General features: G+C 42.5%; 1 protein-coding gene across 1 annotated transcript in view; it reads right to left on the reverse strand.

The window, feature by feature from the left end:
• The window catches only part of LOC111155251 (multidrug resistance protein 1), a gene marked incomplete at its 5' end in the record, with an annotated part of 62431 nt that overhangs the window by 22526 nt on the left and 22601 nt on the right, over nucleotides 1-17304 (reverse strand). The window contains 4 exons of the mRNA XM_022515357.1: nucleotides 6391-6474; nucleotides 9332-9409; nucleotides 14167-14274; nucleotides 16528-16674. Coding sequence (XP_022371065.1) covers nucleotides 6391-6474; nucleotides 9332-9409; nucleotides 14167-14274; nucleotides 16528-16674 — 417 coding nt within the window. The remainder of the gene's footprint in view (nucleotides 1-6390; nucleotides 6475-9331; nucleotides 9410-14166; nucleotides 14275-16527; nucleotides 16675-17304) is intronic.

Here is a 17304-nt window from a genome sequence, read left to right on the forward strand (position 1 = left end):
ATCAATGAAACCATGATCACTAAAGCAAGCTCTTCAAATAAACAAGATAAAAGGGGCTCCTGGGTGGCTCAGTCGTTAAGCATCTGCCTTCGGCTCAGGTCATGATCCCATGGTCTAAGGATCGAGCCCTGGGCTGGGCTCCCTGCTCAGCAGGAAGCTGCTTCTCCCTCTCTCACACCTCCTGCTTGTGTTCCCTCTCTTGCTCTTTCTCTGTCAAATAAATGAATAAAATCTTTTAAAAAATAAATAAACAAGATAAATAATCCGACAGTTACACTGGAAATGTTGGAGATTTCCAATGTTAGATGCATAGCTACTCAAAGTTAAGTCTAATATATGTCATTAAGGAATCCAAATATATCTGGGCCTATTTGAGATGCTTATTGGGTTTAATTTAACCTGCAGTTGATTTGGAAAAACTACACAGAGCTAAAAGTTACGGAATTTAATTTAGGGTATTAAGCAGGCGTTAGAGACTTTAGTGTGAATGCCAGAGGGGGCCTAGAGTATGACTTTCAGTAGCATGCAGTGACTTCCAGCTCTAAAGCCAGAAGTCAAACTATAAAGTCAGTTCAGTCCACTATTCCATACCGTACTTCTCTACCTTAGAAACACCCAAGCCCTCAATCCCTTCCAAAGTCCGGCTCTGGTGCCCAGATCTGGGAATGGCCCAGGTTTTTTCTACTCCCAAAGTTCCCTCTGCCTGATCAGGGCCAGACTCAGGTGTAGATTCCAATGCAGTAAAGTTCAGACTGGTCACATCCTCCTCTGTGTACCCCCTTCTCCATCACTCCAGTATCAACCCTCTGAAATCATTCAACACTTACATGATATAAATACCAGACCAGGAATTAGGGGGCAACGGTATTACAACTACTAGGAGCCTCTGTACATTAAATTCTATACCAGGAATTGTGCCAGACAGCATGAATAATGGAACGTTTCTTTCTATTTGATGCAGCTGCTGAGTTTCTATCGAAGGAATGCTTAACCAAATTTGGTTTATGTCAAAAAATGAAGTAGATTTCAGAGCCAGGTCTCTGCATTTGTGCATTTCCAACCAAAAGTCAAAGGTTACAACCCGGACAGAGTCCATGGCACGGGGACAATGTAAACTGCTCCTGTTCTCAGAATCTACGAGTCCTAGCCAGAACTCACTTCCCACAGCTACTGACTGAGAGAAGTGCTCAGAACATCCACCAAGCTCACAGCAAGTGAACGATTCTAGCACAACAACCTTCCAGACATAGGAATATTCAGGTCTAGATTGCAGTCAAGGTCATGAAAATAAGTAAAATGGATCAGAGAGGACAAATTCTTCTCTCATGTACATGAAAGGTGAAGAAAAGATCAAGAACCTCAGGCTTTGGGGTGTGGGGAGATTATACTCCTCGGTTTAACTTGAGTTAGCACTTGAAGTCATGGTGCTGGTTACTGTTCCTTATGCTGAAGACTAACACTGTTCCACCTCTAGTCATCACACAGAGTAGGACTCTAGAGTTCTGGGGATCACAATGAATGGGACAGCATAGATTAGTAATACCCTAGTAATTTTCATTTCAAAAAGTAGAACTGAGAGAAGATAACACTCCCAAAAACCACAGCCTAAGCTTGAAATAGGGGGAGACAAAAACAGCCCAACACTTGAAACCAATCAAGACCCCTCATTACCTCTCTACCCGCTGTACTTCCAAGTAATTCTATCTCACTTCCTCTTCTCATTTTTCTGCCCATTCTTCCTTGTTACTCCCTGCCCTGATATTTATTTCCTCCTCCAAACATGACCATATTGCTTGAAATCTAATTTAAAACACTTATGCTTACTGGGGAAAAAAAAAAAAGCCTATTTCCTGAGCCTCTTTCTGAAATTAGAAACATTTATAACTTCATCTTCCCCTCAACCACCTTCTCCTGGGGACATAAAAAACCTTAAATACATAGTGGCTTTTGATCTGTACATGGCTCTCATTTGCTTTTTTTCCCCTGCAGAATTCTAGTCCTAAAACCAAAATAAAACTTTAAAGCTATTTCATATGCAAAATGCTGAGATTATTTCCTCCTGATTTCTTTCTAGCAGAACATGCTTCTGACTCAGAAATACATCCAAGAAAATGTTTCCTTGATGGTCAAGTTAAATATGAAGAACATTTAACCTAGATAAACATTATCAGTAACTACATATGCACAAACTTGAATTAGCCCTGCCTCAGGTAGAATGATTTTTGTCTTCCCTTGGGTATTTTTTGATATAAAAAATTAATTTCACCACTTCCCACTGTGGAATAGAGATACAAACACACACACACACATACAGGTAAATATAAGTGAAAATATGTATATGCATGCATATAGCTGTGTGTATGTGTATTTACACACCTACACACATCTGCCCCAACATGAACAGGTCAGCTGGTAGCATTAAGTGGATACAACTGTCCTGTCTCCACCAACCTGTGGTAACGGCTACATCAGACTTTTCTGCCTCTGACGGCGCTCACAGACCTACTCGTTTCCTCTTCTCTGGTCCTTAGCTACTGATCGAAGTTCTGGAGTACACTTCTTTTTTTTTTTTTTTTTTTTTAAAAGATTTTATTTGTTTATTTGACAGAGAGAGATCACAAGTAGGCAGAGAGGCAGGCAGAGAGAGAGAGAGGGAAGCAGGCTCCCTGATGAGCAGAGAGCCTGATGCGGGACTCGATCCCAGGACCCTGAGATCATGACCTGAGCTGAAGGCAGAGGCTTAACCCACTGAGCCACCCAGGCGCCCTGGAGAACACTTCTGAACCAGTGGCTCACACAGGGGTGTGCAGGCTAGTGGGGCCATCAGAGTGTGAGTTCGAAGATACCAATGAAAAGCAGCAGGTCAACACCAGCAGGCAATCCGGGGCTCCCAGAGCTCCAGGGGCTGAGGAGCTCACAAACGACAGGAGAGGGACAGGCCTGGCCACCAGTCTTAGAGATACAAGACAAGACCACGGCTTAGGACAGGCCATCACCCCAGAGGAATTTCAGAGGAGGGAAGGAGGACAGCCAGCACACAATGCCCACACTGCGCCTGCTCAGGGTTCTGCCACCGGGACGGAGTCAGCATTTACTCCAGGCTGTGTCCTCCACACCAAACGAGGTGTGGGACGTGTGAGTCCCTGTGAGCACACGAGCACATTCAACCAGGTCTCTGTGAAAGGCATGCTAAAGGGAGAGCAGCAAAGTTTAACTAGGGAAACTTGGATTTCAGAAATTTGAGGACGCACTGTGTCCGCACTGAGCCTGATCGCCAAAGACTCACTCTTGAAGGGAGGGAGCAAAACGGATTGACCCCAAGCTCACTGACTGATTCTCCTGCCAAGTTAAATTAAAAAAAATAGAGACTGATGCTTTATATCTTTTACCTACCACCCACTTCTCTCCTCCATTTCCCAAGAAGTCCTTTAATAATGTATCTAATGGTGTTTGTCCTCTTTTCTCCTTTCTCTTGATTCCCCTTCCAGCAGGTTTTGCTCCCACCACACCTTGAAACAGTTCTTGTCAGAACCATGGCACCTTCTTTTTTTTTTTTCCATCAGCACCTTCTAGAGGCTGGAGCATGGTAAGATGTTCCATCACCTTGTGAGCTTATTAGCGGTATCTGACATCCTTGAATGCTACTCCTGAAAACACTTTATCCATGTTGTTTCTAGGACACTGCTCTAGGACCCTCACTGGCTGCTCCTTCCCAGTCTTCCAGTCTTCTTTGCAGGTGCATCCTCATAGCCCGGACCTCATGGCCCAGCACTTTCCATGCTCTCTAGCTGCGTATGCTTCCTTGTCTATTAACCCAGTCCCCTGGTTTACAAGCCATCAATGCACTGAAAAATCTCCAAATGTCTATTTCCAGACCAGACGTCTGTACTCAGCTCCAGACCTGTGCATCTAATCTGCCTTCTTGGTATCTCCACTCGGACATCTCATTGGACATCTCAAACGTTCCATGTTCCGAAAAGAACTCTCAACTCTCCCTCAAATCTGTTCTTTTGACAGGCTCCCAGTTTCATTAAAAAGCAACTCTATTTTTTTCATAAAGATTTTTATTTATTTGGCAGAGAGATATAGGGAGAGCACAAACAGGCAGAGATGCAGGCAGAGAGAGAGAGGTGGGGAGAAGCAGGCTCTCTGCTGAGCAGGGAGCCTGACGTGGGGCCCGATCCCAGGACCTTGGGATCATGGACTGAGCTGAAGGCAGCCACTTAACCAACGAGCCACCCAGGTGCCCCACAGTTCCATTTTTTAAAGTGATGCTGGTCACAAATTATGGAGACATTCTATATTCCCGTTCTCTTATACCCCACATATAACCAATAAATTCTGCTGGCTGTACCTTCAAACTATGTCCTGAATCTGATTACTTTTTGTCACCTTCATGATGACCACTCCAGTCTAAAATGTTATCCTCCCACCCCGACTATGGCAATACAGTCCCTGCCTCCACCCTTGCCCCCTTCAGCCTAGTCATACAGCAGCCTTTAAAACTTTCAGATCCCAAGGGGCGCCTGGGTGGCTCAGTTGGTTAAACGACTGCCTTCAGCTGTGGTCATGATCCTGGGGACCTGGGATTGAGACCCTGATCAGGCTACCCCCTCTCAGCAGGGAGCCTGCTTTTCCCTCTCCCTCTGCCTGCCACTCCCCCTGCTTGTGCTCTGTCATAAATAAACAAAATCTTAAAAACAAACAAACAAACTTTCGGATCCCATCGCTTCTATGTCCAAAACCCTACAATGATTTCCCATCTATTTCCAGATATAAGGCAGATCTCAATTCTTATGCCTCTTCCTTTCACTTACTTTACTGCAGCCATACTATTCTCTTTACTGTACTTAGAACAGTTATGGAAATGCTCCAGCCTCAGGGCCTTAGCACTTGCTGATCCTTCTGTTTAGAACATTCCTCTCTATATATCTACAGGACTAGTACCTTTCCCTCATTCAGGCCTCTTGCATATACCACCATATCTCTGAGGCCTGAAAGCCCTTACCTATACATCCTGCTGTTATTTTTTTCCCATAGTTATTTTTAATGATGATCCTGGCATGCGGTGTAGACACCAGAAGGCCAGGTTGTTGTCTGCTTTATAAAGTTCAAAGTTATTTCAAGTAGTGCATATGTGGCCCTGATAGGTTCTATACAACTTGATCTAAACCTCCATATTCATTGATTTGTGTGTTTTAAGCAAAGAAATTTGCATTTAAAAAAGTCACAAGATTTACGTTGTAATTTAAAACTCTGCACGCTTACACATTCATAACCTAATTTAGTCTTACGGAAGCCCCCTGTATTTGATAGAAGAAACTTTAATATAGAGCTACCTTAAAGAAAGACTAAAAGATTAATAAGGTTCAAGGGAGGGAAAGGCACGGCAGACATCACATGCTTTTTTTTTTTTTTTTCCAAATCCTATATCATCTTGTGGATTTTTGCTATCAGTAGTTACAGTGTAGAAGAAACTGTCACTTCCTGCACAAATCAAAACCACCTGGTTCAACTGTTTCTAGTTGAGCAGTTAAAGAGAGTCATGTACTAGTAAAATTTGAGCTTTACAACCTGATGAAGTTGTTCCTTCTACCACTGCTTTAATGTTTTAATGTGCTTCTCATTTCTTTCAACCTGTTTTTATTTTTATTATTATTACTATATATATATATATATTTTTTTTTTTTTTTTGAGAGAGAGAGAGAGAGCGAGTGCACATGCATGAGCAGGGTGGGCAAGGAGGTCTAGAGGGAGAGAGAGAGAGAGAGAGAATCTTAAGCAGACCCCAGGCCAGCCTAGCAGGGAGCCCGATGTGGGACTTGATCTCAGACCCTGATGGCATGCCCTGAACTGAAATCAAGAGTTTGATGCTTAACCAACTGAGTCACCTGAATGCCTCTCAACCTGCTTTTAGATTTTTCTTTCCTCTCTTCTAAACTGCAGTACTCCTAAACATGTATACAGAAACTACATTCTTTTTTCAGTAGCAATTAGTTCTCTGTTGATTAACCGAATCCAAAACAGACTGATCTTGCATGATATGCTGATAAATACTTCCTTTTCTAAATAATTATCCTTCCATGTGTATCCTGTAAATAATATGACTAACAACATAACAACAAAAGAAAACAACAAAAGTAGTAAACAACAAAACAAAAGAAAGTAAACAAAACAACAAAAGAAAGCTTGTAAATTATCTATACACTGTTACACAGTATAGAATGTTTAAGTGGTTAACATTTTCGCTATGAGGCAAATGATTTATTGTGTTAAATATTTATATAACGTTTTAGTGATAACGAGAACACCGAAAATGGGAAAATTAATCCCATGCGGAGATCCAAAATGGCCAACTAAGACTAACAGCAGCAGAAAGAAGGTACATACCCCTTTAACTTGAGCAGCGTCATTGGCAAGCCTAGTCGTCAATGCTCCAGTGGTGTTTTTAGGGTCATCAAACCAGCTCACATCCTGTGGCACAGAAAAAGATTTTATTATCTTAAAGCTCTACTTATAAGACCCTTAGCTCCAAGGGCAAGGACAAGATCAGGATGGTTATCATTTATACCCCTTGCATTTCCCCCTCAGGATTTGACACTCGATAGACAAGAAAGGGACTTAACAGACAAACACATAAGTAATTTCATTTGTCAAAATAATTTTCTGAGTGCCTGCTACTTAGACATCCAAATAGAGAGGCTGAATAAGCAGTTTAGATAACTGGAGTTCAGGGCAGAATAAATAAATTGGGTTTAAAAAAATCAACAAAAGAAATTTAGGTTGAAATTTAAGATTAACACAAAATGGGATTTTTTTTGGTAAAGCCATTCACCTTTTAATTTTTTAAATTTACTTTTATTTAAATTCAATTAACATATAGCATATTATTAGTTTCAGAGGTAGAGAGCAGTGATTCATCAGTCTTTTTTTTTTTAATATTTTATTTATTTATTTGACAGAGAGAGATCACAAGTAGGCAGAGAGGCAGGCAGAGAGAGAGGAGGAAGCAAGCTCCCTGCTGAGCAGAGAGCCCGATGCGGGACTCCATCCCAGGACCCCGAGATCATGACCTGAGCCGAAGGCAGCGGCTTAACTCACTGAGCCACCCAGGTGCCCCATGATTCATCAGTCTTATACAATACCCAGTGCTCATTATATCACATGCCTCCCTTAATATCACCCAGTTACCTTATCCCCCCATCCCCCTCTCACCAACCCTCAGTTTGTTTCCTACGATTAAGAATCTTTTATGGTTTGTCTCCCTGTCTGATTTCATCTTATTTTTCCCTCCCTTCCACTATGATCTGGTTTTGTTTCTTAAATTCCACAAGTAAGTGAATTTGATAACTGGATTTCTCTGACTGACTTATTTCACTTAACATAATACCCTCTACTTCCATCCATGTCGTTGCAAATGGCAGGATTTCAATTTTTGAGGGCTGAGTAATATACCAGAGTGTGTGTGTGTGTGTGTGTGTGTGTATGTATGTATATACACCACATCTTCTTTATCCATTCATCTGTTGATGGACATCTGGGCTCTTTCCATAGTTTGGCTATTGTGGACATTGCTGCTATAAACATTGGGGTGCATGTGCCCCATTGGATCATAACATTTGTATCTTTGGGGTAAATACCCAGTGGTGCAATTCTGTAGGGTAGCTCTATTTTTAACTGTTTGAGGAACCTCCATGCTGTTTTCCAGAGTGGCTGCACCAGCTTGCATTCCCACCAACAGTGTAAGAGGGTTCCCTTTTCTCCACAACCTCCAACATCTGTTGTTTTCTGACTTGTTAATTTTAACCATTCTGACTGGTGTATTACCTCATTGAGGTTTTGATTTGTACTTCCTTGATTCCAAGTGATGGGTAGCATTTTTTCATGTGTTATTAGCCATTAGTCCATTTACCTTTTTAAGTACATAAGTACTAAAAAGATTGTGAATTTGTAGTATGAATTTATATCCATAATAAAAATAACTATGGTCCTTTTATCCATACTGATGATTTGCAATTAAAGCAATACCTACCATATTTTCCCCAAATATTTAAGAAACAAGAAAGTGTTATAAGTTATTATAGCATGCATCACTTTGCTTTTTTAAAATTGCTGTGTTAAAATGCCTCTTCCAGTGGCATATAACTTCCTTAAAGACAGGGACTGTTGCGGTATGAATGTCTGACAATTCTTCATATTATGGCTCTGAAGCAGAAGGTCTTCATATGTATTTGCCAGGCTTAATAATTTGTAGAGAGGGCATTACACAAACCATCAGCTCAGCTTCCGAAGTATAATAGACTCAGGAATCAGCCTGGGGGCTGGGACGGTAATGGGGCATTTGGCTCTAGACCAAGATCAGCCTCCTAAATGGAATCTCAGTTATAATTATGGTTTGACTCAGTGTCCTAGGACAGGGCCCCCATCAAATAGTGTTCTGTCACTCATTCAAGTCAGTCCTGGCTCTGTCAGTCACTGCAAGCAATTCCCACAAACATGCTTTTTAAGTCATGGTGGCAGGGGTGGGAAAGGATGGAGGAAGCAGAGACAGCCAGGAAAAGGTGTATGTCATTGAGAAATCCTAACGTGGCAACCTGTGCTTCTCAGCCAGGGTTCCAGCACCCCTGGCATGTCCAGGACATCCTTCTGGCACCTCATTTTATTCACTGGCAAAGGATCAGTGATTTTAAAATGGGGAGTTATAAAGTCACATACGAAATTTTCAGGATTGTTAGAGAAACTTTCTCTTTGAACTGGGCTGCTTTGGGTGACATTCCCAGAAGCCCCCTCCCCCTTTCCCTAGGAAAACATTTGCCTCTGCCTGTTGCTGGGGTGTTGAAGATCTGAAATGTGAGAGGCATTCCATTAAGCTTGTTAGACCACAGTGTAAATTACTGTGTCCAACTAACCCCAGCAAAGAAACCGGGGAGAGGGGATACATTTTGCTTTGTGGAAAGACAGGGTTCAGGTGACATCCCTTAGTGGGCAGAAAAATGAATGTCTTGAGTTTCCCAGGGGAAAGAAGGAAAGAAAGAGAGAAAAGGGATGAGGGGTACTGCCTACTCTGCCTCCAGTTGCCATGAGAAAGGCTGGTGGTGAACCTGCTCTGGGGACCGTCTGTGGCCATCCCATTCCTTGTCCTGCCCACAGCAGACAGCAGGGCCTCTGAGCCAGACCTGGGGGGTGGTCCAGCGGCATCTCTGAGGGGAGACGAAGGGAAGACCACCACAGGAGTTCGCTCTGAGTAACCTGACTGCACTCCCACTCCATGAGGCCACATGTACAAGCAGGGAAGTCCGCCCAGCCCAGGCTCAGTCCTCAGCAGACATACCTGTCTCAGCATCGATCTGAAAACCATGTACCGGAGTCGCTTGGTGAGGATCTCCCCGGCTTTGCCAAACGTGAAGCCCTGTGAATGAGAACACGCCACAAGAAAGGAGACCTATCAGAGACCCTGACACTGATGACACAGAGGGCAGGAGCCCGGATGTCACTGCTGAGAGGACACGAGACCAGGTCAGAAAGCCTGATGTCAGGCTTGGCTATGTTTCGGTCACTATGTTCCATGGTACAGAGCCACACTGGTGGGTGGGGCCAGGAGAGCCCAGTTTTGAAATCATTACTCCCCCATTACTGGCAGGATGATGAGAGATTTATTAGGAAGTATGTTTCTTTCTCCTGACTCCTATCCCTGTTATTTCTCCCAGGGAGCCGGGGTCTGTCACCCAGGAAGCTCAAGTTGTTTCTAAGGCAGAGGCACTCGAAGAAGGATGGCTGTATTATGTGTCATCCAAACCAGGACACACTGAAAATGCCAAAATGATGCTGTTAAGAGATACACCAGGACCTGAGGTGTTGTCTGGGAAAACAGAAATATTTAGCCACCCCAGCCATAAAGGAAGCAGGGAACAAAGATAGCAAATTCCTAGTTTCCAAGTTTAAAAAAAAAAAAAAAAAAAAAGCTAAAGTCTTGGAGCAAAACAAGCTGGGCAAGAAGGCTGACGAAGAGAGAATTTTCTGCCCTGGCCCTCTCCTTCCTCCAAGAATCTAACCTTCCACATCTGGGAGGAGGGAGGAGTTCCTCTGGGAAATAGAGTCCCATGTGAGTGTGCTGCCATGCCTGGCCACATCTGGGGAGGAAGGGCAACAGAACCCTCATCCCAATGCATGTGGGGATACAGGACCAGGAAGAAGCAGTGCTCCCCATCCTTCTGGAGCTCCAGGAAGTGAGAGTCTACAGATAAGGGCTGCCACACAATGGCATGGGGGAAGCAGAGTGGAAATGGCCCATTGCGCATCAGAAGAGGAGAGGCCCTAATAACAACCCCATTCCCTACAGAATCAGAGAGGTGGAAAAGGGCAGTTATAGCTCCTCTGTGGCCCCAGCTAGTATATGAGCATTACTGAGAGAGGGAAGAAACAGAGGCAAAGAGCATAAGTGAAGAAAGAGCTAATTCTTCAGAGTGGTTCGATAAAGGGGGACAGCCTGGTAGGACCATATAACTGAAGGCCGCGGGCCATACCAGTTGCCAGCATGAAGCAGGCAGGCAGGTGATACCCACAGACCATCCCCCTGCACCCCTCTGCTAACAGAGACACTGACCCAGGAGGAGGAGGAAAGGGAGAAATGCTAGATTCATTGAATTAAAGCCTGAAATTACTAAAACAGTTTAATTGACTTAGAAATGGCCAGACTGAGGTTTCTCTACTAGACTGAATGAAATGTGAATTATCTTGCTCACTACAGGAATATTACTATTTTTGTCGAGACCTAGTTGTTCAGTGCTTAGCCTGACACTGTAAGTTTATATAAAATACCTGTATGTATACATAGGACAACGCTTTTAGTGATGGAAGAATGTCACCTTTAGGACAACTGTAAAATCACTACTTTACAAAAGAAACTGAGGTTTAGTTGCCAAAGGACCCAAATGTAAGGTGGCAGAGGTGGACTGTGAATCTGGGGTTATGAGAATCCTAACTAGAATGGGAACCCAGAGCCTGAAGTCTTATCACCCACAGAGCTCCCTCCTTTTGTTTCCAAATCAGGGGTAGGGACTCTAATGTTGTTGGCCACTTTGCCATCTCTGTAGTTCTGAGGTCCTATATTAGAGCCTGTTTCCACGCAGTTTTGCTAGGCAAGTCAGACTCCTGTCTCCCCAAGCATCATCACATTACAAAGGGAACTGCCTTCCCTGCCTTTGCTTTCCCAGTTCAAATCTCCAGAGTTGAAGGGAGCAGCTCAAAGCCTACCGCCCTCAAAATCCCTCAACCAACTTCACACTCACGAATCTTTATGTTCTATGGCATTAAGAGTTGCTACAGTAATCTTCCATTTGGGTAAAACATTCTGTAATGCTTAGGCCAAATTACCCAATGACATTTTAAGTGCTTAGTAAAGAAAGAGTTCATTCAGTCATTTTTCTTTTGTACTTCTTATAAGGTAAAAAAAACCAAACCCTTTCTGTCTATATAAAAAATTAATACATGCCTACAACACATTAAATATAGAGACCTATTCAGAATTTTATCTTAAAAAATTACATATGGCTAATATCTATTCCTTCAATAAGTAACTGAGTGTTTGCTACTGCCTCCCACAGGCCTGGGAACATGATCACATGATTCCTTTTTCTTCTTTTTCTTTCTTTTTCTTTCTTCTCCTTCTTTTTCTTCTTCTTTTTAATGGTGCGGTTGTTTAATTCCTAGAATCCAGATATGAGGTATCCATTCCTATAGGAACTAGTTGTGTTTCCTATTGTAGTCAAAAAGATTTGTTTGGATACAATAAAGCTAGCTTTGTAATTTGTAATACACACACACACATTATTCCTTCCTTCGATTTTTCTGGCATATCTAAGTTTGTGGTAAAACTTCCAATATGCAGGAACTTGGGTGGCTCAGTTGGTTAAGCAACTGCTTTCAGCTCAGGTCATGATCCTGGAGTCTGGGGATCGAGTCCTGCGTTGGGCTCCCTGTTTGGCGGGGAGTCTTCTTCTCCCTCTGACCCTCCCTCCTCTCGTGCTCTCTCTCTCTTATTACCTCTCAAATGAATAAATAAAATCTTAAAAAAAAACAAAACAAAACAAAACAAAAAAACAAAAGAACCTTTCAATAGGCATTGTGTCTCCAGTCTGCAATGGGGCAGACATCATGCTTGTGCAACCTTAAGGAGCCCGTTCAAACCCATGAACCAGACACTTGTCCTAAAAAGACATAAAGATCTGTTGGCACTTTCCCAGGGAGTGCTTCTGTGTTAAAAAGTTTAGAAGGTGGAATTGGCTCCTGGAATTATATTTGGAAGATGAGTTCAGGAAGGCTGTTGTTAGCAGGCTTTACCCTCTGGGGGACTCAACAGCAAGTAAGTAGAGCTTGCCTGGGGACAACAGCTTCTTCTGGAGGAAAGACAGCCTAACAGATTGGTGTAGGATGGACCAGAAGCTCTTCAAGGTCAAACTTTTTTCAGGATCCAGCTTTACAAATAAGCTTCTTGCCTCTGAGGATAGAGTCCTCTCTTCCATGTTTCAAACATTACAGGAAACAATTTCCTTCCTTCAACTTTATCCAGTTGGGTATTTATCACATCAGAACAAAGGGGGAAAGGCGTTTTAAAACTGATGTTGAGACCGGCAGTCTTGACGACTCCTCCAGCTATAATCACAGACACACCAACAGTAGCATCAATCGTGGTTGCAATGGCACCTCCAGGAGGGAATCCAGGAGTTCCTTGCATATAAGAACCTCCTTACGATACGCAAACTAGCCTTTCTGATTATGAAACATTGTGTATTCAAAGCCGCTAGGCCCTCCTCAAGGCTTCTGGGAAAGAGCTGGGTCTATGACATTTGCTCTTCTTTTATAAGCTTTGTGTCAGGAGAAAAAGATTTTGAAGTCTTGATCTTTCAAGTAGATTTACATTTACATGAAGACGTTTCCAAGAGATGTCTTCACTTTTCTTCATGAGTCAAAGCTCCAGCTGGGGCTAGGAAGAGGATGGTCCTTATGAATTCCTTCCGGGAAGAAAACGACCTCAGTGCTGGCCACGGCTCCCTTGCCTATGGGGACGCGCCTGCCCAGAGCACCAGAGGCCTCTGGGCATGCGCGAACATTGCTGCTCCACCGCCGGGCTCTGCCAGACAGCTGCCTGGCCGCCTGCTCCAAGGCTCCTCTCCAGACACGGAAAGGACATATGACACTGGTCACATTATTCATTTTAATCATCAAGAGGAAGGTACTAACATTCCTATTTTACAGATGAGGAAATCGAGGCTTAGTGTACATTATTTATTTGCCTGAAACCACAAAATTAGGAACTGGTGCAAAGCATACTCAAACTTCACCTTACCGCACTCAACTTTTAGAGCTCTGAATTTCTTTGCAATTGTTTCACCCAAATGATGTGCAGCTGTAAAATCTGACTCTTAACAAAAGGGTCTACAGTTTCTGTTTAGGGCTGACATTCTTCCATCATTAAAAATGTTCCTTCTCCTTTAGCAAAAGGTGAATGAAAAACTCTTCAAACATTTTTTAGATTGGTGCAACTTGCTTACCATGTCTTGCTTTTTGTTGTTTTCAGGATATACCAAGACATGTTGAGGATTTAAACCAACTGGCAGTACTTATACTCAAACTCAAGCCCGGGATTCCCCTGAATTCCATTTTTGAGTCCCCAGTTTTCATGTCTAATCATCAGATTAGATCAAACACCTTCTTCCCTCTGATTTCATTAATATTTCATTTGGGAGAGGTGGTGGTGGGTGGGGGGGAAGGTAAGCAAGTGCTCCAGTGGAAGCGAAACATCTTTGTTTTAAAATACTTTTATTTTTAAAATTTTACTTATTTATTCATTTGTTTGTTGACGAGAGAGAAAGTGTGTGAGTGGGGGGAAGGGACAGAGGGAAAGGGAGAGAAAATTAAGTAGATTCCATGCCCAGCATAGTACCTGAGTTGGGGCTCGATCCCACGACCCTGAGATAAAATCAAGAGTTGGATGCCTGTGACTGAGCCACCTGGGTGCCCCAAATCATTTTCGTTCTAAATATGTCAAAGAAACTTGGATGCTAGTAGTCCAATTAATAGAGCAAATTACATAAGTGTTTAGAAATTTCCCCAGCTGAACAAGAATGCATTCCCGAAAATGAACAAAGTGAAAACGCAGACACTTACCTGAAGAAAGAATGTAATAAAAGAAATAATTCCAAGGACTAGAAACAATAAAGAAAACATATTACTATTCTGTCTTTTTGTTTCAAGTTCCTCATTTCTGGTAAAAACCTGTTGAGAAAATATTTACAGGTTTTCAGTTCAAAGACTAAGGAAGCCATTCTGGGTCTGACCCATTTCCCATCAAGCACAATATTTGGGGGTCAAGATAGGCTTAGTATAATGGAAGTCAGGGCTGGTTTCCCTAATGCCAAACCTAAAGGTGTGCAAACTTTGTCTTCCTTAAGGGCCAAGAATGGGTCTGTTGCTCCTAAAGGACCCAATACTTATTCTGCGTATACTTCCTCTTAGAGTAATGAGTGCCACAAGGCCATACCAGATACATAAAGTAGAAATGAGAATAAATACTGTCCTCTTTTGGTGGGAAACTACATTGTATGGCAATTTGTTGTTTTACAATTTGGACATTGCAAGCTAGAGAGAAATCTGTCAATGCCATTTTGGTAAACCAGAGAGAGGCAGTCATTCACTGAACCCACACCCTCGGTAAGAAAGGAGCCTCCTTGAGCCAGCCTCTTTTGTAGGATGGGCAGTTTAGACAGTCAGCTGACCCAGCACCACACATGGAGATCTTTCCAGAGATGGTAAGAAAGCTAATACGATGTCTTGGGCTTAGAGAGCACAGAGAAAAACTACTTCACAGGGAAAGAAAACAAACAACTCCCTCCATAATGGGCCAAAATTGTCTGTAACAGAGCTACATTCCTAACCCAACCCAGTAAACTTTATTCTTTTTATAGGAAAAAAAAAATTCCACCCCAAAATAGCTAACAATCAGTAAGCTCTTATCCTGTGATAGATATTACTCTATACAAATTCATGTGTACCATTCTTTTTATCCTCACAATCACCTCCTAACATTTATTATCATCATGACTTTACACAGAGGCACAGAGAGGTTAATTAACTTGTTCAAGATAACACAGCTGGCAAGTGTTGACCCCAAGATTTAAACCTGAGCCATCTAACTTAGAGCCCACAACCTTAAACCCTGTGTTACAAACCATCAACGGGGTGGATGACTGGTTGCCTAACCAATATCTAGGAGTCTGTGTGCTAGCCCTGGGTCACTTGCTTCCAGACTTACCATGACATGAGGAATGAAGACAATATAAAATCCTTCGGTTGAGTTTTTGTTACACACAGCCAAACCCATTCCTAATGAATCCACTTCCATTTTTTTTTTTTTTTTTCTGATGATGCCACTGTCTATCTCTCTGCCTATACCACAAATGCTAGACCAGGAATCAGTTCCCTGGGGACCACCGGCCAAATGTTTCTATAAAGCTTCCATGGCATATTGCCATGTTCATTTGTTTCTGCACTATGGGTGCTTCTACACTCCAACAGTAGAGCTAAATATTTGCAATGGAGACCATATGGCGCCCAAAATCTAAACTGTTTACTCCCTTACCCTTTATAGAAAAAGTCTGCTAACCCCTGTCCTAGAACATATGCTCCATGCTATCAAACACTTTATCTCCCTCTTGGCATTTTTTTTTTTTTAACACCTGGAACAGTATGTGGCACAGAGCCGTCACTGCAAAAATATTTATTGAATGACTACATGGAACATACGAATACCAAAGAAAAGTCAGTTAGCCAGGCACGGGGAGACCTGCACATTTGTGTATTTTTTGGTACATCAGAAGTTCGTGTTTGGCCTCTTCCATGCAGGGAGCAACTCCTTTCTCTGTAATGTTTTTAGCCGTTATGGCAAGGGTATCCTCAGCTTGCTATCTGAACATCTACCACAAAACAAAGAGCATTCCTGCCTGGGCAGTGGCTAATGTTAAAAAACGTCATCATTAAAAGCAGATACAACCAACATACATCAATCTTTCGGAATCCATTCCTTTTTGTTTTCATCTGAACAAGTGGGATGGACATCTTACAGAGGCAGCGTGCCAGGCCTGCTCACACCCTGACGAGTGCGTATGTCACACCACAGCTCTGTCTCCAGTCAGTCTGACAAACACACCTTGAACTCTCTCTGTGCACCAGGGATAGGACTTTTCATGACGTTTACTCAGAGCCCATTGACGGCAGGTGAGACACTCAGGTGAGGTTCATATCATAGACTACTTCAGGAACCTAGGCCCTAAGAGTAACTAACTGCGGGGACAAAGGCAGGCTTGAAAAATTAGCCTTCCTATCCCAAAGCAGACTTACATCCTCAAGTTGCTAAGTTTCATAAGAAGGTACAGTATTTTTTGTGGCTTATGTATGCAGCTACAAATAGAAACAGCTCATTCTTTACTCAGGACTCACAGATAAATCCAGAAAATGAACATAAACACTTACCCCTATAATCCTTGAGAATATTACTGAAAAGGCTGGTTGCAGGCCTCCATTTATGATAGCACAAAATATACCAACCACAAAATAAGGCCATTCAGTTATATTCAGCTTCAGAATCCTCCAGAAGGAAACTGGAGGTACATTTTCATTCTGGAAAGCAAAATAATACAACAAGCTAGTTATAAAAAGAATTGATACTTTTTATCAATTTAATGAGACACAGTCCTTCGGTATGTAGCAAATCTTTTAAAAAGATTTTATTTATTTATTTGAGAGAGAGAGCGATTGAGAGAGAGAAAATGCTCAGGGGGAGAGGGAGAGCGAGAAGCAGACTGCCTTGCTGAGCAGAAAGCTGGATGTAGGGCTTGATGCCAGCTGAAGGCAGATGCTTAACCAACTGAGCCACCCATGTGCCCCTCTACCAAAATTTTTAAAGGAAGGTATCTTATTCCTGTTTATGAGTTGATCGTTATTTAATTTTTTAAAAAGTACTGACAGATTCTATTATATTGCTCTTTTATAGTTTAAGAAATAAATGATATTTCCACGAACATTTAACACTTACCTGATATTTGGAGTATTTACAAGTACAGATAAAAGAAGAGAAGTGTCCACATTTGAAGACCCATTAGAATCTCTTTATATCACAGAGGCCCCTGAATGGCTCAGTCGGTTAAGCATCCAGCTCTTGATTTTGGCTCAGGTCATGATCTCAGGGTCTTGAGATCAAGCCCTGTGTCCAGCTCTGCACTCAGCAGGGAGTCTGCTTCTCCATCTCCC

The sequence above is a fragment of the Enhydra lutris genome, unplaced genomic scaffold (genome assembly GCF_002288905.1).
Source record: "Enhydra lutris kenyoni isolate GAN:26980312 unplaced genomic scaffold, ASM228890v2 scaffoldscaffold40, whole genome shotgun sequence".
In the NCBI taxonomy this organism is placed as follows: domain Eukaryota; kingdom Metazoa; phylum Chordata; class Mammalia; order Carnivora; family Mustelidae; genus Enhydra; species Enhydra lutris.